The sequence below is a fragment of the Gymnodraco acuticeps genome, unplaced genomic scaffold, assembly GCF_902827175.1.
Source record: "Gymnodraco acuticeps unplaced genomic scaffold, fGymAcu1.1, whole genome shotgun sequence".
Taxonomy (NCBI): domain Eukaryota; kingdom Metazoa; phylum Chordata; class Actinopteri; order Perciformes; family Bathydraconidae; genus Gymnodraco; species Gymnodraco acuticeps.
In genome coordinates, this window is record NW_022990454.1 from 496175 (window position 1) to 520300 (window position 24126).

The 24126-nt window shown below is 44.5% G+C and overlaps 1 protein-coding gene across 4 annotated transcripts in view; it reads left to right on the top strand.

The window, feature by feature from the left end:
- Window positions 1-23193, top strand: part of LOC117552370 (growth arrest-specific protein 7-like) — a 46232-nt gene extending 23039 nt beyond the window's left edge. For 3 of the 4 annotated variants that reach the window (XM_034225745.1, XM_034225746.1, XM_034225747.1), the window contains 9 exons: window positions 9735-9824; window positions 11567-11682; window positions 11872-11946; window positions 15812-15890; window positions 17193-17321; window positions 17766-17889; window positions 19966-20045; window positions 20784-20882; window positions 22144-23193. In XM_034225745.1, coding sequence (XP_034081636.1) covers window positions 9735-9824; window positions 11567-11682; window positions 11872-11946; window positions 15812-15890; window positions 17193-17321; window positions 17766-17889; window positions 19966-20045; window positions 20784-20882; window positions 22144-22257 — 906 coding nt within the window. In that variant the 3' untranslated portion in view covers window positions 22258-23193. Of the gene's footprint in view, window positions 1-9734; window positions 9825-11566; window positions 11683-11871; window positions 11947-15811; window positions 15891-17192; window positions 17322-17765; window positions 17909-19965; window positions 20046-20783; window positions 20883-22143 lie in introns of all 4 variants that reach the window. The other variant, XR_004569941.1, reaches the window with a different exon arrangement.
- The last annotated feature ends 933 nt before the right edge of the window (window positions 23194-24126 follow it).

Consider the following 24126-nt stretch of genomic DNA (forward strand, 5'->3'; position numbering starts at 1 on the left):
GTACCTGTCTGTTCTTTTTCTCTATCTCCTTCCTCTAATGCAGGCTTTAAGGGTTGCTTCTTTAAACATTAACAGGGGTAGAAGTGCACAGAAAAGAGCTTTAGTGTTAGAGGTCTTTAATCAGAAAAAATGAGATGTGATATTTCTGCAGGAAACACACAGTGATAGCCTGAATGAGACGGACTGGGGAATGTGGTGGGGGGGGTCAGTATGTACTCAGTCATGGCTCAAACCTTAGTGCTGGAGTAGCCTCTCTAAATGTTAAGATGTGATCCAGCACAGAGATAGTGGCAGGTAGAGCCTTGATGGTGAAAGAGGTCTTTTTCACTTTTCCATCCATCCATCCATCTTCTCCCGCTTATCCGTGGTCGGGTCGCGGGGGTAGCAGTTCCAGCAGAGAGCCCCAAACTTTCTTTTCCCTGGCGACATCAACCAGCTCTGACTGGGGGATCCCAAGGCACTCCCAGGCCAGCGAAGAGATATAATCCCTCCACCTGGTCCTAGGTCTACCCCTTGGTCTCTTCCCAGCTGGACGTGCCTGGAACACCTCCCTAGGGAGGCGCCCAGGTGGCATCCTAACTAGGTGCCCGAACCACCTCAACTGGCTCCTTTCGACGCGAAGGAGGAGCGGCTCAACTCCGAGTCCCTCCCTGATGACCGAACTTCTCACCTTATCCCTAAGGGAGACACCAGCCACCCTGCGGAGAAAACCCATCTCGGCCGCTTGTATCCGCGATCTCGTTCTTTCGGTCATGACCCATCCTTCATGACCATAGGTGAGGGTAGGAACGAAAATGGCCCGGTAGACAGAGAGCTTTGCCTTCTGGCTCAGCTCCCTTTTCGTCACAACGGTGCGGTAAAGCGACTGCAGTACCGCTCCCGCTGCTCCGATTCTCCGGCCCATCTCACGCTCCATTGTTCCCTCACTCGAGAACAAGACCCCGAGATACTTGAACTCCTTCACTTGGGGTAAGGACTCATTCCCTACTTGAAGTGGACAGGTCCATCGGTTTCCTGCTGAGAACCATGGCCTCAGATTTGGAGGTGCTGATCCTCATCCCAGCCGCTTCACACTCGGTTGCGAACCGATCCAGTGAGTGCTGAAGGTCGCAGACCGATGAAGCCATTAGAACCACATCATCTGCAAAAAGCAGTGGTGCAATCCTTAGGCCACCGAACTGCAGACCCCCTCCCCCATGACTACGCCTCGAAATCCGATCCATGTATATTACAAACAGGATTGGTGACAAAGCGCAGCCCTGGCGGAGGCCAACCCTCACCGGAAATGGGTCCGACTTACTGCCGAGGACCCGGACACAGCTCTCGCTTTGGGAGTACAGAGATTGGATGGCCCTGAGTAGAGACCCCCTCACCCCATACTCCCGCAGCACCTCCCACAGTAACTCCCTGGGAACTCGGTCATACGCCTTCTCCAAGTCTACAAAACACATGTAGACCGGATAAGCGTACTCCCAGGCCCCCTCCAGGATCCTTGCGAGAGTAAAAAGCTGATCCGTCGTTCCACGACCAGGACGGAATCCGCATTGTTCCTCCTCAATCTGAGGTTCGACAATCGGCCTGACCCTCCTTTCGAGTACCTTAGAGTAAACTTTCCCGGGGAGGCTGAGTAGTGTGATGCCTCTGTAATTGGCACACACCCTCTGATCCCCCTTTTTAAAAAGGGGAACCACCACCCCGGTCTGCCACTCCTTCGGTACCTGTTTCCGACTTCCACGCAACGTTGATGAGACGTGTCAACCATGACAGTCCCTCAACACCCAGAGCCTTCAGCATTTCCGGGCGGATCTCATCCACCCCCGGGGCTTTGCCACTGTGGAGTTGTTTGACGACCTCAGTGACCTCCCCCCGGGAGATTGGTGTTGATCCCCCGTCATACTCCAGCTCTGCCTCTAACATAGAGGGCGGAGTTGTCGGGTTCAGGAGTTCCTCAAAGTGTTCCTTCCAACGCCCTAACACTCCATCAGTTGAGGTCAACAACGTCCCATCCTTACTGTACACAGCTTGGATGGTTCCCTGCTTCCCCCTCCTGAGGTGTCGGACAGTTTTCCAGAACAACTTTGGTGCCGCCCGAAAGTCCTTCTCCATGTCTTCTCCGAACTTCTCCCACACCCGCTGCTTTGCCTCGGCCACGGATGAGGCTGCTGCCCTTCGGGCCTGTCGGTACCTTGCAACTGCCTCGGGAGTCCACCGGGATAACAAATCCCTGAAGGCCTCCTTCTTCAGTCGGACGGCTTCCCTGACCACCGGTGTCCACCAGGAGGTTCGAGGGTTACCGCCCCTTGAGGCACCTAGGACCTTGAGACCACAGCTCACCGCCGCGGCTTCGGCAATAGAGGCTTTGAACACCGACCACTCTGGTTCAATGTCCCCAACCTCCACAGGAATGCCCGAAAAGCTCCGCCGGAGGTGTGAGTTGAAGGCCTCCTGAACTTGGGCCTCCTCCAGACGTTCCCAGTTCACCCGAACTACACGTTTGGGCTTACCAGGTCTATCCAGAGGCTTCCCCCGCCACTCGACCCAACTCACCACCAGATGGTGATCAGTTGACAACTCCGCCCCTCTCTTTACCCGAGTGTCCAAAACATACGGCCTCAGGTCCGATGATACGATAACGAAATCGATCATGGACCTTCTGCCTAGGGTGCTCTGGTACCACGTACACTTACGAGCATCCTTATGTTCGAACATGGTGTTTGTTATGGCCAATCCATGACTAGCACAGTAGTCCAGTAACAAACCACCACTCCGGTTCAGATCAGGGGGGCCGTTCCTCCCAATCACGCCCCTCCAAGTGTCTCCATGATTGCCCACATGTGCGTTGAAGTCTCCCAGCAAGATTAAAGAGTCCCCTTCAGGAGCCCCATACAGGACTCTTTCCAGGGTCTCCAAGAAGGCCGTATACTCTGAACTGCTGTTGGGTGCATAAGCACACACAACAGTCAGAGTTTTCCCCCCCATAACCCGCAGGCGTAGGGAGGCGACCCTCTCGTCCACTGGGGTAAACTCCAACAACGAAGCACCTAACCGGGGACTTGTGAGTATCCCCACACCCTCCCGGCGCCTCACACCTTGAGCAACTCCGGAGAAGCATAGAGTCCAACCCCTATCCAGAAGTAAGGTTCCAGAGCCGACGCTGTGCGTAGAGGTGAGCCCAACCAGATCCAACTGGTAACGCTCCACCTCCCGCACAAGCTCCGGCTCCTTCCCCCCCAGAGAGGTGACGTTCCACGTCCCCAAAGCCAGCTTCTGTCGCCCGGGTCTGGTCCGTCGAGACCCTCCGCTTTCACTGCCACCCTTCCGCTCCGTGGCAAGCCCGGCCACCAGACGCTCGCCGACGAGTCCTCCTTCTGGGCCTGGCTCCAGAAGGGGACCCCGGGCTTCCTCCGGGCCGGGTATCCTCACTTCTTGTGTCGTCTTTCATGAGGTCTTTTGAACCAATCTTAGTCTGGCCCCTTGCCTGAGACCAATTTGCCATGGGAGACCCTACCAGGAACACAAGGTTCCAGACAACACAGCCCCCAGGTTCAACAGGGCACACAAACCTCTCTACCACGGTAAGGTGCTGGTTCTTCTTTTTCACTTTTATTAATGTTTATGCACCCAATCAGGGCCCTGCACGTGTATCTGTGGTTCAGTTATTAAAAGACAAGCTAGACACTAGTGTACAGGGGGAGTGTGTTATACTGGGGGGGGTTAGATGTATTCGTTGTTCTCGCGTCCAGAAGAGAAGCTTAAAATAAGGAGACTAATGGAGTCTATGAAAGGGTTCAAATTGGTTACTTTAATTAAATAGCGTGGTAATGAAACAAACAGAAGGTGGTGGGGGAGACATAGCAGCTGTTTGTCTCGCAGTGGTTCCGGTTGGAAGCGAGCGAACAAAGCTCCGTCACCCAAGGGTGTAACTTTGGTTTGAGAAGTGGGGGGGACACAAAACAGGGGGTCCTCCGCAATGAAACATTTTCTCGATTTAATTCCATTTCCTGCCTTTCTACAAATATATTAGGGACTATAGTGTTAACAAATCCAAGAAAAATGTGTAGTGTACATAATGAGTGCGCACACTTATCTAGTATCCTATCCATGTGAACCTGTCTTATTTGTGATGACCTCACATCCTCTATGGGGGTCCGGGGGCATGCACCACGGGAAGATTTCTTTCTTAAAATTGAAGTTAAAAGCATCAATCTGGTGCACTTTGAGGGCAACATTAAGAGATTTATGGATAAAGCTCTCAACACTCATATGAAACAGAACTGTATATATTTCAAAAAACCATTAGAATATGCTCACAACGAATAACAAGTATTTGATAAACTCCCCTATCTTTATCTTACCTAGTCTGCATTCTTTCTTTTAATTTATGCATATTTTAATAATCACTCCCCTTTCAAACTGTTTTTTATTTTTGTACTGACCTATAGTACACATTGGATTTATTAACTTATTTTAACTAATATTACATAGATGGACATATTTGTTTACATAGATGACCAAACCGTTGGCACCGTCTGGCTGACCAGTGGAGAAAGGGACATGATTATGTTTTTCCTGTCTTGAGTGTGGGTCCTGCGGTGGGGGAATGGAGAGAGGAGGATGGTCTCCTGCTATCACTGGGAAAGTTCAGCTCCTGCAATGGAAATAAGCTATACCTTAGCTGCGTAAAGGTGCCAAACCTCAGCTCGCTCGCAGGCGTCAGAGAGTCGAGGTGGACAGATGTGTTTGGCTTGGGCTTTTCCCCTCAGGGCAGCTGGCGGATCCTGTATAAATCTCCGGTTGAGAAATGGCAAATCCACTCAAATGACCCCAGAGGTGTTTTTTTGTTGTTGCTAAACCTCTCTAAAAAGGTCAAATGTCACTTGTTTTGCATCAATCTTGATACAGGGTACTTACTATATGTTAAAGCTTTTAGTCTACTATCCCATCATTCAAGGGTGGTTTTCACTATAAGTAACAGAGGTCGCGTTAACCGAATATTTTCCGTCTATGACGGAATTTTTTTAACAATGACGGAGAAATCTGAAAGCAGTCCGTCATTTTGACGGATTAGAACAAACTCGGAACAGCACCAAAGTTTCCCCGCAGCGAGGCTCCGGTGTCATGCATGCCTGCCAAAAAGGAAATGATACCGTTTCTAAACCCAACTTTGTGTCTGTGAGTTTTGGCTTTACGCTGTGCGAGGTGCAGTGGGCATGCATGCATAACACGGCGCTAACAGTTCACGAGCGTGCGCCCCGCCCCCCGTTGACAGTTCTCTCTCTCTCCCCCCCCCCACACCACCGTTGACAGTTTATGACCGTGCTCCCCCCCCCGGTTGACAGTTCTCTCTCTCTTTCTCTCCCCCCCCCCCCGACAGGTAATACTGAATTTGACGGAAATGTTACAATCCTGTCCGTCAAAATGACGGGCAGCGAAAAAATCTAGTGCAACCTCTGATAAGTAATGTCTTTTTTTGGACGGACACTGTAATTTACAATGTTTTACTATGTTCAATCTGAATTTACTTTAAAATAAAAACATGCTATATTGATTCTGAATTTTCTACATCCAACTCACAGGTTTATCATTGCTTTGAGAAAAATCTAAAAATATACACGGCTTACAGCATTCGCACGCATTTTCAGCAGGAAATGCATTTTCTAGTTCAGTTCTTCCGTACGTTTTTTGGCATACTTTCAGCTACAGAAACCATTCAAATATCAAAAATATTCAGCTTTTTCAGCACATGATGGGAAACCTTCAACTTTTTCAAAATACTGGTGTCGACGGGACTGGTGTCGACGGGACAGGTGTCGACGGGACAGGTGTCGACGGGACAGGTGTCAGCGGGATAGTCAACGGTGTTGCCGGGACAGGTGTTCCCGACAAAACAAGGGCTGGTGTCGGCAGGACCCTCGGCGGAACAGGTGTCGGCGGGACCCTGAACAGGACAGGACATGGTGTTGGCAGGAACCCTGGCGGAACAGGTGTCGACTGGACCTCCAACAGGACAGGACATGGAGTTGGCAGGACCCCCGACGAAACAGGTGTTGGAGTTGGCAGGACCCCCAGCGGAACCCCCAACAAAATAGGACATGGAGTCGGCAGGACCCCCGACTAAACAGGTGTTGGCTGGACCCTCAACGGAACAGGACATGGAGTTGGCAGGACCCCCGACGAAACAGGTGTTGGAGTTGGCAGGACCCCCAGCAGAACCCCCAACGAAACAGGACATGGAGTTGGCAGGACCCCCGATGGAATAGGTGTAGGCTGGACCCCCAATGGATAAGGGACATGAGTCAGGACTTGAGTCGGCGGGACCCCTGACGGTGAAGGGACTTGAGTCGGCGGGTCCCCGAAGGAGAAGATACTTGAGAAGGGACTTGAGTCGGCAGGACCACCGACTGAGAGTGGACTTGAGAAGGGGCTTGAGTATGCGGGACCCCCGATGAAGAAGGGACACATGAGTCGGCGGGACCCCCCGACGGTGAAGGCACTTGAGTCGGCCGGACCGACAACGGGACACAGGGAGCTGGCGTCGGCCATAATACCGACAGGACACGGGGGGTTGGCGTCGGCCGGAACGCCGACAGGACACGGGGGCTGGAGTGGGCCGAGGAGCTGAAACTGGAGCCGGAAATATGGCTGCTGGGGCCAGGACTCGGGCTGGAACCATGGTTGCTGGAGCAATTTTACTGCTGGGTCCATACGGGTCTGATCATACTGTCAGGTTTGGGGAAAATAGGACCCAAGTGCAGTTAAAAAAAACAAAAAGGTCAAGTACCACAGCATCTGGCACTATATCGGACAGGACCACTATGTTAAATTGTTTTAATGAGCATTTTGTGTCCTCTCTGTTTGATTCTGTCACTAACTCTGCTTCTGTGAACACCACAGTCTGTGATTCTGAAAAACATGTTTTGGAAAACCCTTTCAGTTTTACTCCTTTTACTGTTGATGTTGTTCATGAAGCTTTAACCAAGTTAGATCCTAAGAAACCGGCTGGCCCGGACAATTTAGAGCCTTTCTTTTTAAAGATAGCTGCAGATTTTATTGCTCCACCTCTCACTACTCTTTTTAACCTCTCCCTCAGCTCAAATACAATTCCAAAATTGTGGAAGTCAGCGTATGTCCTGCCTCTACTAAAAGGTGGGGAGGCCACTTTATTAAATAATTATAGGCCCATCTCTAAATGATCAGTTCTGGCTAAGGTTCTTGAACGCCTAGTGAGTGAACAGGTAAAGGTGTTTTTATGTACAAATGACATCCTGTCTAAACATCAGTCAGGCTTCAGAAAGCAACACAGCACCATCACTGCCACAATGAAAGTGGTAAATGATGTGGCGAGTTTTTTAGATAATAAGCAGAGTTGTGCAGCTCTATTTATTGACCTGTCCAAAGCGTTTGACACCGTCGATCATCGCATCTTAAAGCAGAGGCTACTCAGTATTGGCATATCCAGCCATGCAGTAGGGTGGTTTGTGAACTACCTCTCTGAAAGGTCCCAATGTGTTCACTTTGATGGGCTGTCTTCTGAGTGGTTAAACATTGCTAATGGTGTTCCTCAAGGTTCTGTTTTAGGTCCACTTTTATTCTCCATCTACATCAATAGTTTAGGTGGATGTCGATGGAGCAACCTTACATTTTTATGAGGACGATACCGTGATGTACTGTGCAGGTCCCTCCATTAAGGAGGCTGTTGTTGAATTGCAAGCAGTTGTTAACATTATTCAGACTCAGCTCTCTGAACTAAAGCTTCTTTTAAATGTTGAGAAAACCAAGGTAATGCTCTTTTCTAAAGCTAAAAAGACACCAGAGCCTGTTTTAGATATTGTAACTACACAAGGAATAAAACTTGAAGTGGTTACCTGTTACAAATACCTTGGTATCTGGCTTGATGATTGTCTCACTTTTAAATGTCATGTCAATAACCTGCTTAAAAAGCTGAGGGTTAGGCTAGGTTTCTTTTACAGGAACACGTCCTGTTTCTCACTTGAAGCCAGGAAAAGGCTCTGTGACCTTTTGACCTGTGCTGGACTATGGTGATTTGTTATATATGAATGCACCTGCCAATTGCCTGGTCAAGTTAGATGCTGCGTATCACAGCGCACTGAGATTTGTGACAAACTGTAAAGCATTAACCCATCACTGTACCCTGTATGCAAGGGCTGGTTTGCTTTCACTAACTGTACGGAGGCTCAGTCACTGGTACATTTTTATATACAAAGCCATGTTAGGGAAACTTCCACCTTATATCTGCTCCCTGATCTCACGGCGAATTGTAAGTGGCTACTGCCTGAGATCGAATGCTGTGGTTTTATTAAATGTGCCAACTGCTAGGACTGTCTTAGGGAAGACAGCTTTTAGATGCGCAGCGCCACTGTCTTGGAATAGTCTGCAATTGAAATGGAAACTGAACAATCTGGTGCCACTAAATGTTTTTAAAGCTCGGTTGGACGCTACTCAATCGGAAGCTGTTGGTAGCTGTTTATGTGGATAGTTATGTAAATTGTAATCCCTGTGATGATGATGTAAGATGTCCTTTTTGTTGTTCTGTTTATGTTTTTATGTTTCATGTGGAACCTACTTGAGCAGGTCTCCCTTGAAAAAGAGATCAATGATCTCAATGGGATACACCTGGGTAAATAAAGGTTTGAAATGAAATGAAGTAACAAAAGGCGAGCTTTATTAAAAACAAGCTGATGAAAAACAAGAAACAACTAAACACTAACAAACTGGGGAGCACATGAAACAGGACAAACTTACAGAAGGGAACAGGCAGGTAACACGGACAAGGAAGACGAGCAGGTAACACGGGCAAGAAGAGACGAACAGGTAACGTGGGCTAAAAAAACTGACGGGTATCATGGACAAGAAGCGACGACGATCAGACATGGAGCACACGGGAAGACAAGACTAAATACCCAGAAGGGTAATCACAGGACGAGACAAAGCTGGGCAGGGGAGGCAGAAACACAAGAGCAACAGGTGAACACAATGAGACAATCAGACACAGGAGGGCAAACACAGGAAGGAAGACCAGACACAGGGAGAACAGAATTTCAAAATAAAACCATGACTAAAGACACAAAACTAAAATCATGACATTAGATTGGGTGACGTCACCGCTAGAGGGGAGAGGAGCTTTGATCTTTGAACACACCTGTCGGTCGTTAACTAAATCCAGTGGTAAAGATGTTTAGAAACAATGCAGGAATGTGGTACAAGAATCCAAAGATGTAATAGATAAACAGTTAAAATAGTCAGATAAAAGTGAGCTAAAATTCATGGGTATTCTTTGTTGTACCTTAACAATACAACTAATGCTATTAATACTTACTCAGCGGGGGTAATGTTAGCATCAGAATGTTCTAGTTAACAATGCTTCTGCATGGTTAAGGTGGTTTAAAAACGTTAAAACGGAATGGTAATTATCAGTGGGCATCTGCTTGATTCTGCTTTACATGTATTTGTTTGTGTTTTATGCTTACTGGTAAATGTAAACCTGAAGAATTCTGAATAAGATTCTGTTGATGTTCCCTGACCGTAAGCAGGATGAGTGAGTGAGAAGAGCGGAAGGAGCGAGTTCGAGTAGCAGATAGTAGGAGAGAGACTAGCGCCCTATGATCTCGGGCTGCTACCTATATCTCTCTCTAGCTCTATTCATCTTCTCTCTCTCTCTCTCTCTCTCTCTCTCTCTCTCTCTCTCTCTCTCTCCACCTCTCTCTCTCTCTCAGGTTAACTGTGTGACGTTCCCGTCTCTTGCATGCATGCAGGAGCAGCAGCTGCTGAAACCAAACGAGTGGAGCTACTGTGATTTCTTCTGGGTAAGTTCTCGTCAGCACTAAGAGACTATAAATGTCTTCTGTCCCTGAACACAACATGGCTGCAGTTTTTCTCAAGGGAAAAATCAAGTCCAATACCCTAACACCAAAGTGGTCTAAGCTAAGAGTGTTGATCTTAAAAGGTCACCTTTTGGAGAAAAAACTTGAACCAAACTTGGTGAGAAACAGAAGGAAGCAGAAGACGAAACATTTTTTAAATGACACACCATTACTGAATTAGAAATAACTAGCAACCAGGGGCGGCGGGTACTGTAGGCTAGGGAAGGCTAAGCCTTCCCAAATATTTGTGTCACTGCATCCTAAAATACAAATATAATGTATAATGTCTGTGTGTTTGACATTAGCGCTGCTAGCCACCTGTGCCCTGTACTACGAAGCCAGTTCAACAGACCCTGGATATGTTTGAGTAACAAACAAAGTAACAACAACAAACTAACAAACGAGATCTCGCTAAGCGGTCCTACGGCGCTGGTTATCAACTCGGTAAATCAAGCCAGGGTTTCTCTCTCCAGCTGAGAGCGCGTTCACGTGAAAGGGGCGGGGTTAGCTACATTTGACCAATCACAAACAGGGACAAGTGTACTGACAGCGCAACATCATACTTCATTAATGAAAAGTAAACTAATATTAGACAAATATGAGCTTTAAACATCCATGATGACTTAAACATATAATCCAGTATACAAGCCACATAGTTGCACCTGCAAGGAGAATACAGAACAACTGGTTCAAAAATAACTAGGCCTACCGAGTGTTTGAAAGCGTATAGTTTTATGATATCACTGCCCCATCTAAGACACGAGCGGATCTGACTTTAACTACATTTGACTCGAGTGTTTCGTCAACATAATGTGTTGCTTAAAATAATACTTCTGCATACAGTATGTGACACTGTAAGTGTTGCACGGCCAGATACGGCTGGAGAAGCTGACTCAGATAAGGAAATATATGATGTATTATGATATTATATGATCGATGATCTGATTGATGATGTAATATGAATGATAAGTGCGACACGTCGGCGTCTTCTCTGCATACGGCAGTTTAAACTGTATTTCCTTTATCCTGTAATATGACTTGAGAGATTTAAACTCTGCACACTGAGTTTAGCTCTTTTCTATAGACGCCGGAGGCGGGTAGCGTCAGGTAAAAAAAAAGTTATTTAGCCTTCCCAAACCTGAGCCTCACGCGCCGCCTATGCTAGCAACCAAAGAAAGAAAACCAATCCTTTTCAAAAGGAAATTCTACCAGTGTAGACGATCCTCTTGCCCAGTTGATCACCGAATGAACATCCCTGGTCTAATTGAATTTCATCCTTTTCATCCTCCTTCCTTCAAAGTCTGAGATATTGGGTCCCGCTATTTGTCCTTGTTGATGTTGCAAATGGAGCTGCTGTGATGCAAGAAAGAATCAGACTTGACTTATAATAATAACAATAATGCATTTTATTTATATAGCGCTTTTCACAACTCAAAGACGCTTTACAGTATGAGGGAGGGTAGACAAACAAGGACAGGCAAACAAGTAAGTATAGTAAAATAAAAATAAATAAATAAAAAGGCAGTCAAGAGGAAGTTGATTGAGAGAGACTTATGTGTTCAAGCTTAATCAATGCATTACTTTTTTTTCCTCTAGGTTCATTGGCTCTGGGTGTATTGTTCTTGTCTTTGCTGCTGTTGCCTGTTTAATGTGTTTCTTGTCTGGATGATGTGTTTATCTGGTAGGCTGATAAGAAGGATCCCCAGGGCACCAGCTGCCTCACAGGGTTTGAGGTTTTGCTGCAAAAACAGCTGAAGGGGAAACAAATCCAGAAAGAGATGGCAGAGTTTATAAGAGAAAGGTATCAGGCTTTTCTTCCACATGTCATGCTCAGGTTACCATGAAAACCATGCAGTTGTCATTAAAAACAAACAAGTTCCCCTTTTCTTTTGCTCATGTACACCACTGTGTTGCTAACACAGGAAGTCACATGAATTAATCAGATTGCGTAAAGGCTGTGTGGAACTGAAACTCTTGACTTCCCTCTCAGGATAAAGATAGAAGAGGAGTATGCCAAGAGTCTCTCCAAGCTCTCCCAGATCCCTCTAGCAAGCCAGGAAGAAGGGTGAGTGACAGAGAAAGATAAACTCCTTTCAAGATTCAAGGCTTTATTGTCATATGCACAGCAGCTACAGTGTAGAAATGGCAATGAAAATCTAAAGTCCCAGGCACTGGGACTTTAGATTTTCGTACCTGATTTTCGTAGAACAAAATATATGTTTTGCGAGACCAATATCTATGCAGATGACGTAAACTATATACATGTCAGGAAATAAAGAAATTCAATAAGCTAAATAATGCAAATTATGATTCATCATGGCACAGCCTGCTTGGAAAATAACAACATGTTTAACATCCTCTTTTTAGTCAGGATGAGGCTGCTCTAATAAAAGGCCTTTCGATGGCCCATTCGAGCCCTCTAGCAGGCAATGCATGGATGTATATAGAGAAACCGGATCAGTGTGTGAGGCGAGGCCCGTTCATTAACAAACATTTTCTCAGTGGTGCATGAAGCCTAAATGACCTTCCTCTGTAGGAAATAAATACTTGGCTCTAATAGGACGTGATCACTTGTGTTTGGTCATTTATACAGACATGCAGTTTCGTGTTGGGGGTTGTACAAAAAAGGGGATGAAAAGTGTGAGAGCAGAGGGGGGCTATCACGCTGAGCCAAGTCATTGTTTAATCAATCAATCAATATTTATATAGCCCAATATCACAAATGTTACATTTGTCTCAGTGGACTTTACAGTTTGTACGAGGGTGTCGTATGACAATACGACACCCTCTGTCCTTAGACCCTCTGTCCTTAGACCCTCTGTCCTCAGACCCTCTGTCCTTAGACCCTCTGTCCTTAGACCCTCACATCGTACAAGGAAAAACTTCCGGAGAAAACCCACAGTTTAAAGGGGAACATGGGAGAAACCTCAGGGAGAGCAACAGAGGAGGGATCCCTCTCCCAGGACGGACAGACGTGCAATAGATGCCGTGTGTAAATTGAAAAGATAATACATTTGCAACATAGGTAGTCCAAATGTTTGGAAATGCATGTGTGTATAATAGGAAGATGAATCCACGAGGATATCCATCCAGAACCTATGATCCAGGACCACAGCCACGACTCAAGATCCAGGGCTCGCGATCCAGGACAGAGGAGCGCAGGATCATCCATGACTCCGGATCCCGGCGTATATAGACACCAAAAAGAAAGACATTTGGGGAAGCTGGGTTAATCGGAACATGAGAGTACACAGGTATAGACAGAGAGAAGGAAGAAGTAAGATGTCCCCCGACAAACTAAGCCTATATCAGCAAAACTAGGGGCTGAATCTAATCAGCGCTAACTATAAGCTTTATCAAAAAGGAAGGTCTTAAGCGCACTCTTAAAAACGGATAGGGTGTCTGCCGCCCGAACACACACTGGAAGCTGATTCCACAAATGTGGAGCTTGATAAGAAAAGGCTTTGTTTGATTGATTCTCGGAGTCTGAGTTTATTTTACCCGTCCCAGGATTTAGAACAACAAACAAGTCACACACGTTTGCATAGAGAATGTTTTGCTTTATTTACTCTTTTAGCATGTATCTTTGTCTCAAAATAATTGTAATTTATGTTATCTTTACGGTGTCCGAAAACACTTACATAACAAGAGAAATGCGCTGCACTTTAAAAAAAAAAGATGAAAAATAAAACAAACAAATGTGCCAAAACACATGCACATCATCAACCAGACAACACGTGCAGTCTTTTGCCAACTTGACCAAACATGCAGAGTGTTTACACAAAGCGCTGCACAAACAAAACGCTGCAATAGAAAGCACAGCAAATAAACACAGGAACCAGGACACTGCAACCCTGAGCCTCCTTCAGTCCGAGAAGTACATGCCTAGTTGGTCAGAAGCATAAGTTGAGTCCTTAGCAATCATAGTATTCACAGATAAGTCATTTTTGACTTCTGAGCTGTCCAATGGAATACCAGCCTCTGTTGATATTTTCCTAGGCCCCCACCTTTGACCCAGTTTATCCGTTTGTACTGCCCTCACTGAGCACAGGCCTGCGATCTTGGGCTGCTCTCAGTGTTTTGTCCCAGAACTAGCATGTATCTAGCTGAACCAGCCAAATACATGGGGCTGGTGTAGAGATCTTCAGAATTGGTCGGGCAACTGCTGTTTCAGCATGTCTTGTCAGTTCTCCGGCCGTAACTCCATAATAAACCATCAGTGTTTGCCTTCAAGCTCCAGCTCTCCCCGTGTCTCTCTGAGTTTCGTCTCCATTGCTTCAGAAGTTTCCACCACACCCTCCATGATGTTCTCTGGAACATGGCTTTCTGGCTTCCAAAGAAAGCTGGGCCCTTCAGTTCACCTGCTGCCAGACAGCAAGTCATCGACTTTCAATCCTCTGGACGCATTGTATGTAGTTGATCATATATGAACCATCCCAGAATGGTCCTACTTGAATTTCCACACCTGTTTTATCACCTCCCATTGTCCCAATTGCTTGGGAGCATTGGTTCCAATCGACAGGTGCACAGTTACTTCAATGCTTGGGATGCGTACCTTTGACAGGTGTGGCCATTCAGCCAGAGCTTACTGTGTCACTATGTCATCAGCCGTCACTGGCAACATCTTGCAGCAGATAGAAACCACTGCTGTCAAGGCCAGCAACCTCCAAACCAGTCAATGAGTAAGCCGTCTCAACTGTTCCTTGCTGCAATTTGCGTAGCAGTAATTATTTTACCTGCAGCATTCAGGTTCTTCTTAAAATGTTTAGAGCAGAACTTATATGTTTGCTTGTATGTGACCTTCATGGGAATGATCAGTGGAGCACACTGTGTGTTGGATGGTCATTGCATGGTTCCCTCTGCAACTCCAGAGATGCTTGCTTCTTCATGTGGAGTACAGGGGGAGTTTGACCACAGACTTTGCATGTCAAGCTCCTCTGGCAATCACGATTCATGCGACCAAAAAAAACTCCCTTTTACCCAAGAAGTGATTTTTGCTTTGGACTCCTTCCTTTTAGCTCATTAAACACTTTTGTTTTCCCGCCTGTTTGACTGTATGAGTGTGTTCACCTGCTGCCCTCGTAACCTGCCTGCTAGTTAACATGCATACAATACGTTTTCTTCTGAGATAAGCATTGTCATGAGACTGCAGTGCTATGGAGTTGTCCCAAATAGAATCCAGATTAGGCCACTGGGCTCAGTCTGCTCACACACATAAACCTTCTAGACAGTGCCTTCATTATTCTCTCCCTTAGAACAACACAATCGCTGTTTTGTTCCCACCATCAGACCCGCCACAGCCCAGAACCAGAAATCAATTTCCCTTACAGCTTAGTACACTATCAAGGGCACCACGGCAGGGCCCAGGAGGTGAACTGGGACCTCTGCAAGTAGCAGTCCACACTCCATGTTTAGGTCTGTTCGGGGACTTGAACCAGCAACCCTACGGCTCCCAGTCCAAGCCCCTACTGACTGAGACACTGCCGGCTCAGGTTTCTATAAATGTTGTTCATTTTGGATTGGAAGAATGAGCAGGAGTTGCATTGTGCGGTTGTTGAGGTGGCATTGTCACAGGGTTTAAGGAGTGTGTCTTATAACATACCCTCCAATGTTCTTACCTCAGACCGTACGGTTATTACAGACTTTTAAACCAACCACTCACTCTTGTCTCGTTCATGTACCGACGTGTGTGTGTGTGTGTGTGTGTGTGTGTGTGTGTGTGTGTGTGTGTGTGTGTGTGTGTGTGTGTGTGTGTGTGTGTGTGTGTGTGTGTGTGTGTGTGTGTGTGTGTGTGTGTGTGTGTGTGTGTGTGTGTGTGTGTGTGTGTGTGTGTGTGTGTGTGTGTGTGTGTGTGTGTGTGTGTGTGTGTGTGTGTGTGTGGTCCTTTTTTGTGAAATAAAATCAACACACTGCCTCCTGTCTGCTCTCAGGACTGTGGGAGAGTGTTGGGCCCAGTTAAAGAAGAGTCTGGAAGACGAGGCTGAGATTCACTTGAAGTTCTCCTCAAAGGTAATCCAGCATGGGTTTGTCTTAGGGGTTTAGAGAGGGAAGAGCACAGATGTTAGCCAGGATGCAGCTGGTCTGATGCAGGAAATGGAGCCGGTGCTGTGATCCTCCAGAGATGCACAGATGTGCTGCAGAACAAGGAATGGGGTGGAAATATACTTTGATTGTTTCCAATGAAAACAATATAATGAATACACACAGTACAGGTGCACACAGAGAGGTGATAGAGCCTGCCAGTTTACAAACCTCGGCTCAGGAGGCGAACTGGCACCTCCATTTTATTTGGGTCCGATTGTGTGACCAATCGGTTCCAAGGCCAAGTTCCCTTAACTCTTGGGTAAGGCCATTTGCACTCAGTTCTACTGTACATTGGATACATCTGAAGTAAGTTAAACAATTCATAGATAAAGTTGTTGTTTGGTTCCAAAAATTAAAAAAATGTCTTGACAAAACTAAATCATTGTGAGGTTGTCATGACATAATGTGGAAAGCTGGAAATAATGTAATATTGTGAATGGATATGTAAATCCAGTATGTGGGGGATGGGTGATTTGCGCTGTGTTTTATACATCTTGTCTCACACCTAAGAGTTAAAAGCCATGTGCTGTTCATCTCTGGGCTACTTTATCTCAGCCCCAGTTGGAGTTTGTCAAATGGACAAGCTCATACTGACAGGGGAGGGGACACTCAACCCGGGGGCTGATGGGAAGAGCATAGGGTCTCCAGAGAAGGGCATGGAGTCATTTAGATAACTGGATATTTTGTTGCAAGAAGCCATCAAATTTTTTCAAATGGTAGTTACTCTCTACATACAAATGTGAAGAAAAGTTTTTCAGTTCAATTCTATTGGACCTACAGTATGGCTCAAAGTGGTTTTACAGACATTTTTACAGACAAGTGAACAATGTCTGGTGACTTGCAATTCCAACTACAGCCACTACTTTAAAATGGCCAATAATAATAGCTTTAAACCCTTCAGTGACACTATCTTTGCTCCCAGAAGGTACATTTTTGTTGTTAGTTTTTTTTTACTCAGGATAAAACATTATGCCAATGGAATTTTTTTTAAATGTGTGTACATTTCCCAAAACAGTATTTATTTGCGTAGTTTACGTAACTTTAGAAACAAAGGCTTCAAAGTCACATTCACACTAGCTTTTATTCTCAGCAAGGGAGACTTCATATTTTATTCCTGTGTTTTTACATTGGCTCAAAGACCTGAGGTCCTCAGGAGGATGCTCTCTGGTTATTACACCATTTATTATTATCTGCTTTTGAGTTATTGGTTGTTTGTGTTTCGTACAGCTGCAGAGTGAGGTGGAGAAGCCTCTTCTGACATTCCGGGAGAACTTTAAGAAGGACATGAAGAGGTACGAACATCACATTGCTGACCTCCGGAAGCAGCTAGGTGGCCGCCATGCATCGGTGGAGAAGGTAACCAGGAACAAGAACAGAGCATGAGGGGAACACAGTTCTGACAATCACCCTGATGCCGATTAACATTCCCTATATTTGCTGTTTCCCATCCCTGGAATGTTTTAATATGTATAAAGAAAAGCAATCTGGGATGACAGTTTATTTATACTTATTTCATGGACAATTGAGCATTTAAAGCAGGACAGGCAAAAATGTTGTGGTCATGTTGGTTGGATGATGGATGAAAAGTAATGACTGATGATGATGATGATGATGATGATGATGATGATGATGATGATGATGATGATGATGATGATGATGATGATGATGATGATGATGATGATGATGATGATGTGAAAGTGCCGCTCCCTGAACCTTCTTGCTGCACATTATTCAGGTTGAATGATTTGTATAGCAGTGAGATGTGAGCCCGTCACTCACTCCTGCGTCTTCTCTCCGCAGGCCCGTAAGGCTCTGGCTGACAGACAGAAAGATCTGGAGCTGAAGACTCAGCAGCTGGAAATCAAACTCAGCAACAAGATTGAAGAGGACATCAAGAAAGCCCGCAGGAAATCCACACAAGCAGGTCAAAGACGGGGTCAAAGGTCACAACACTGCCTCGCTAGCTCTCATTTATCTTTGGGCGTAAAAATATATATATTGTGAGATACTGATATTGATCATACACCGCTTATAAAGTTTCCAGAAATGAATTTATTCATCATATAAACCGCTTCTAATCTCTATTTTTAAAATGTTGAAGCTTATAACGTTTTTTCCCCATTCAGGGAAAGGCAAAAACATGTGAACTGTAAATATAGAACAACTGCAGGTTTACATCCCCTGCCTGACGAACAAAAAGCTCTGCAAATCAAAATAAAAACACGGGCATATATACAGCTGCACAATTTATGCCAATATGCCAATTACCAAGATTAGTTTTCTGTGTCTGATCAATATGTTAAATTGTGGCTCAGTTGTTACAGGCGCAGTCAGTAGAGTCCATCATGTGTATTTTGGTCAGACTTATTCTGCTAATTACTGAAGTTAATTTCCTTTAAAACTGCATATAAGACTTAAATGTTAAAGAAGAGCTACACAAATATAAATGTTACATTTGTTAGCAATAAAACAATACCTGTTTAATTCAATGTATCTTGAGCTGGCTAACAGCTCTCATTTAAAAGAAACAGAGCAGCTGTCTGAGAACACGAGGACACAGTATGAAGCCGCTTGCGTCTCCGTGTCTCTTGGGGGTTTTATCCTCATTCTATAGTTAGAGGTTCTCAAGGGTTTAGGCTCAGACTCAGGCTCGCTGCTCTCTTGAGGTTATTACACACCAAAAAGCATTGTACAATGTGTGGATTAGAATAAAAAGCATCCTATCATATTCTTCCAACAGGAGATATTTATACATTGTCTTTTTTATTTACTTTACATTTATAAAAAGCTTATTCTGAAGCTTAGTCCTGAAGAGCTATTTTTGTAAAACATGCTGCAGAGGCTGTTGATGTGCTGGAACACACTTACCTCAACAAATAATGCCAATAGATATTATAATGTAAATGTCATTGAATATAAAACAGCAAACTGCTGTTTGGACCTCTCTCGTTTCCATTCATGTAGCCAGGTTGCTAGCTAGGTTGCTAGCTAATAACTAACTAATGAAGAATACCAAGAGCTCCTTTCTGTAGACCTGAAGGGCCCTTTTTGGTCCTGAGACTATACTTTGAGAAACACTTTTCTAAACGTGCGTGAGATATTTAGCCATCACACATTCTAACAGAAAATATAATTTAATTAAATATAAAGTTGCAGAAATGTCAGCAGACCAGAGGGGTCAGCATCATCCCCTCCCTGATATGGGCCAGAGGGGTCAGCATCATCCCCTCCCTGATATGGGCCAGAGGGGTCAGCATCATCCCCTCCCTGATATGGGCCAGAGGGGTCAGCATCATCCCCTCCCTGATATGGGCCAGAGGGGTCAGCATCATCCCCTCCCTGATATGGGCCAGAGGGGTCAGCATCATCCCCTCCCTGATATGGGCCAGAGGGGTCAGCATCATCCCCTCCCTGATATGGGCCAGAGGGGTCAGCATCATCCCCTCCCTGATATGGGCCAGAGGGGTCAGCATCATCCCCTCCCTGATATGGGCAGAGGGGTCAGCATCATCCCCTCCCTGATATGGGCCAGAGGGGTCAGCATCATCCCCTCCCTGATATGGGCCAGAGGGGTCAGCATCATCCCCTCCCTGATATGGGCCAGAGGGGTCAGCATCATCCCCTCCCTGATATGGGCCAGAGGGGTCAGCATCATCCCCTCCCTGATATGGGCCAGAGGGGTCAGCATCATCCCCTCCCTGATATGGGCCAGAGGGGTCAGCATCATCCCCTCCCTGATATGGGCCTAATGAAAGGAGAGAAACACTTTCCTTTTATTATTGCTTATGATATCATATAGAATGTATTAGAAATCCAGGTTGTGTGCACTGTTCAGGCTCAGCTGAGTGATGTAGTCTCATCAGCTGTTGGGCAGTAGCACCACCTAGTGGTAGAATAGAGCACCTTGTATTTGAATGTGCTGTACACAGTTTGTACTTAACAGGTCTCATGTAATACATGTGTGTCCTTTTAAGACTTCTTGTTGTATTCTCTCCAACAGGAGACGATCTGATGCGCTGTGTGGACCTTTATAACCAATCACAGTCCAGATGGTTCGAGGAGACGGTCACCACCAGTCTGGTAAAACATCCTGTTAATGTGTGTGTAGTTTAGTGTGAGAGAAAGCTGTTCTGCGCGGCTGCTGTTCCCTTTGGATGTTCTTCAGAATCATAGTTAGCAACATCTGACAATATCAGTAGCTTTAGTTCATTCTCCCAAAGGTTGAGTCTGCAAACTCATAACATAAATGAATACACTGACTTACTGAATGGAGCCTTTTCACTTTGTGTGCTAAACAGAATTCGTTCTGCCTTTTAATGGAAGGTCCAGAGCATAGCAAAATAAACATATAAGATACAAAGAAACTACAAGTCATGTTAAATAATACAAACAAATGATCTGAATGAAATACAAAAATAAGTAATATGTCTTGTATTTTGTAAATTACACAAAAGTTTATTCATAAGAACTTTTATTCTACATAGACATGTCCATATTCATGTACACAACCACTTACAATATACAGTATATATATACACTTTTAGTCCATGTGTAATGTCTATAAATGATCAGGTCATATACACTTTGGGAATGCGGCTACAGAAGCATGTTTGAAAGACGTGTGAAGAAGAAATGGGACAAAGGTTCTGGTTAAAGCATCAGGGCTCTCTAAGACACTACATTTACTATAGAGACTGAACGGTTCATTTGATGTCTAGGTGACTTTAGAGTCATAGCTTTGATCGACCCTAACATAACCTCTTTTGATCAAATGTGTGACACGTTTACTGTTTGGTGAGTAACAGTGCCTGTTTGCAGGAGCTGGAACGGCTGGAGGTGGAGCGGGTGGAGATGATCCGACACCATCTGTGTCAGTACACCGCCCTCCGACACGAGACAGACATGTTCAACCAAAGTGTAAGTCCAACTCACACTCAGCATTACAGGCGTTCACTTTGAGAGGAAACACGTATACCATTAGTCAGAGTACCATGAGGGATCAGGGCCAAAGCTACTGTCGAGTCAAAAGGCATTTTGATAAATAACTTTTATTTTCATAACTTGGCCTAACTTAAATTGGTCAGGGTAAAGTTCAATCCAGACTTTATTAATTCCCTGAGGTGGCAAGAACAGATAACGAGGTCATAAATAGATAAAAGAGCTATAGTATATCAAATATATACTGTAGATTGGATGCAAAATCTGACATCAAACTTGATAGCTGAGTGCCAAATACTCTTCTGCTGCTACATTTGTTTTTGAAATGAGGCAGGAGAAACTTTAAGCTTTTGCATCTTTGACTTCCTTTCCATGCACACTCTGATCTCCTTCCAAATGTGTGTTACGTTGAGTGTGTAAAGTACTTAATAGAGACTATAAAGTACATTAAAAGCACCCACATGTTGTCTCCTAATAGTTTCCAGCATAGTGAATCCGCGAATACCCCAAAGTTTTATGTTAGAAATGTATAGCAGGGTCCCCAGCACATAGACACTGCCGGATGCTAACCTGCATATGTTGGGCAAGTTGCACAATTAGCATAATTAGTGTTATTCAAAATAATTGTGGACAATAGTTAAAAAAATGACTTGACCGATTTGGATCCTTTTGGAGTGGTTTTGGGGGTTATCGAGGATGCTGAATCCATTTCAGACGTTTTCAGTTGCCATATCCGGACTCTCTGTGGGCTGATTTAGACTACCATGAGTAGTGTTGCTACCATTGAATACAGAAAGCACAAAATGACCATTACTACTGTGGACAATTTATTTCCAAATAAATAAGCAAACTGTCCAACCCAAATGATCCAGAATCCCCTAAATCTTCAAAATCGACCCAAAATAAATCAAAATCAGCCCACAGAGTACAGATATTGCAACCTTTTGGTTAAAACAGACATTTTTTATCACAGAAATGTCAGAAATGGACATCCTCAAATATTCCCAAAACCACTCCAAAATGGTCTAAATCAGCTAAGCCATTTCTTAACTATTTTCCACATTAGCTTTAATGGAACTTATATGCAAGTTAGCATCCAGCAGTTTCTATGTGCTGGGGACCCATACTATACATTTCTAACATAAAACTTTGGGGTATTCAACATTTGCGGGTTCACAACAGGACACTATCAGTGGCGTCATGTCTTCCCCTGAGCTTCAGCTGCTCTCTGTGTCTGCAGACGATGGAGCGGGTGGATCAGCTGCTGCAAAGTGTGGACCCCATCAGAGACAGAGAGCTGTGGGTGGAGGAGAATAAGACCGGGGAGATCAGGCCAGTGAACGTAGAGATCTGACCCCAGATGCTCTTCATATGCACATTCAGGGACTGGCTCCATCATGCCTGAGGACCCTCCTGTGACCCCCAACACAGCAGACTGCTTAGGATGAACCAAGATAGGGACACCTGTAACTGTCATGCAGCAGTGTGTGTGCTTCTACTCTGTGGGGTCATTCTTTCTTTCACTTGTGTGTCAACGTACACCTGAAAGTTGTTGCCAAAAAATAATTTAACATTAGCTGCTAAGCCAAATGCATTCTGACCTAAGAGTGATATTTCTATGTACCAGAACTAGACATTAGTATCTTAAATGACAGAATTGTTGGCTTGTGTGAGCGAATACTAAAGCTTAAACTCAGGCACCATTCCTTACATATTCTTGAAAAAAGACACCAACAACCATTATTGTAGAGTATTGCTCTTTTCTTTGTATGTGTTGAGAAGTCCAAGGCTTCTTTCATCTTTAAAATAAGTATGAAATATTACGTTTCATTTCCACCAGTGTTTTTCTTAATTGCCAATTGCACTTTAAACCTAAATATTTCTTAATAAATGTACTTTAAATTGCTGTTTATATGAACAGTTATCTAAAGAGAATTTTCTTGTTAAACATTTGATAACCCATCGCAGGAGGGGCCTGTATGGGGTTTAGAGGGAGACTAGTGTACGATATGGGATGTGTTTTTGCAATGAAAGGAGGCAGAAAAGCAAAATGATGTAAAATACTAATAGTAAATAGTTTTAAACAAAAACATATAATATAGAAATATCTGGGACTGTTTATTGCCAAATGGAACATACATATTAATTCAAATAACACCCTCATTTATATTCTACTTTTTTAACCACCTCTTCTCCAGTATTATTGCCTATAATTACTACTTTTGAGAGAAGTACTTAAGGGCTGAAGGTTTGCATTTATTATAAATAAAATAAATATATGTTAAAACATCCTCCTTTCTGTGTTGATTTTTGCATTCGTGGTGGTGTTTTTGTAAAAAATATATAAATGCAAAAAGAGCTCAAATTCACATGTTCGCAGCAATAATAATGGTTAGGTTATTAGTTCAGAAAAACATGCTGTAAGCAATTAGTACACAATTAACTAACCATTTACAAATCATTCACTATTAACCCTCCTGTTGCGTTCGGGTCAAATCTGACCGATTTACTACTTTCATCAATCATAACTTTTTTGTTTTACATTCGATTGCATTAAGGCTTTATGATATCCTTCACAGTAGACATTTGAACATGTAAAATGGCTGATCAACACTTTCATTGAACTTTGGATGATTTAGTCAACTTTGAAACACCCATGGTGTTCCCGCTAAAAAATGACCGCCATAAAGAAAAGGAATTAGTAACCATCCGGATCAGATAAAACACACACACACACTCTAGATGTGTGTGTCCCCCCTAATGTGCCCAACCCCCCCATGTGAATCACACCTGGCACACACACACACAACAATTTGACACATATCCCGCTCTTATGTGCCCCTCCCCCCACATGGATCACACCTGGCACACGCAATACATGTTCAGTGTCTATTCTTTGTATATTTACTGCAGTGTTTCATGTATACCAGTCTGATACAATATGTACAGTTTGAAAGGGTGTTAAATGAAATGTGGTGATGATTAATGGTTTTTGTGTTAATGTAATAGCAGTTAAAACAGGACCGGTCCAATTTGACCAAAGTAAGGGGGAGGAAACAAAGACAATAGAAGGGTTAAATGAAAGGTGTTGACATCTCACTCCACAATACGCAGTAAGCTGGTCACAAATATGTGCAAACACCAGCTGCTGCTGTAGCTGACTCTACTCTGTCGGTCATAGAGTAATTAGCACATAAAACGGTAAATAATCATTTTGTACCTA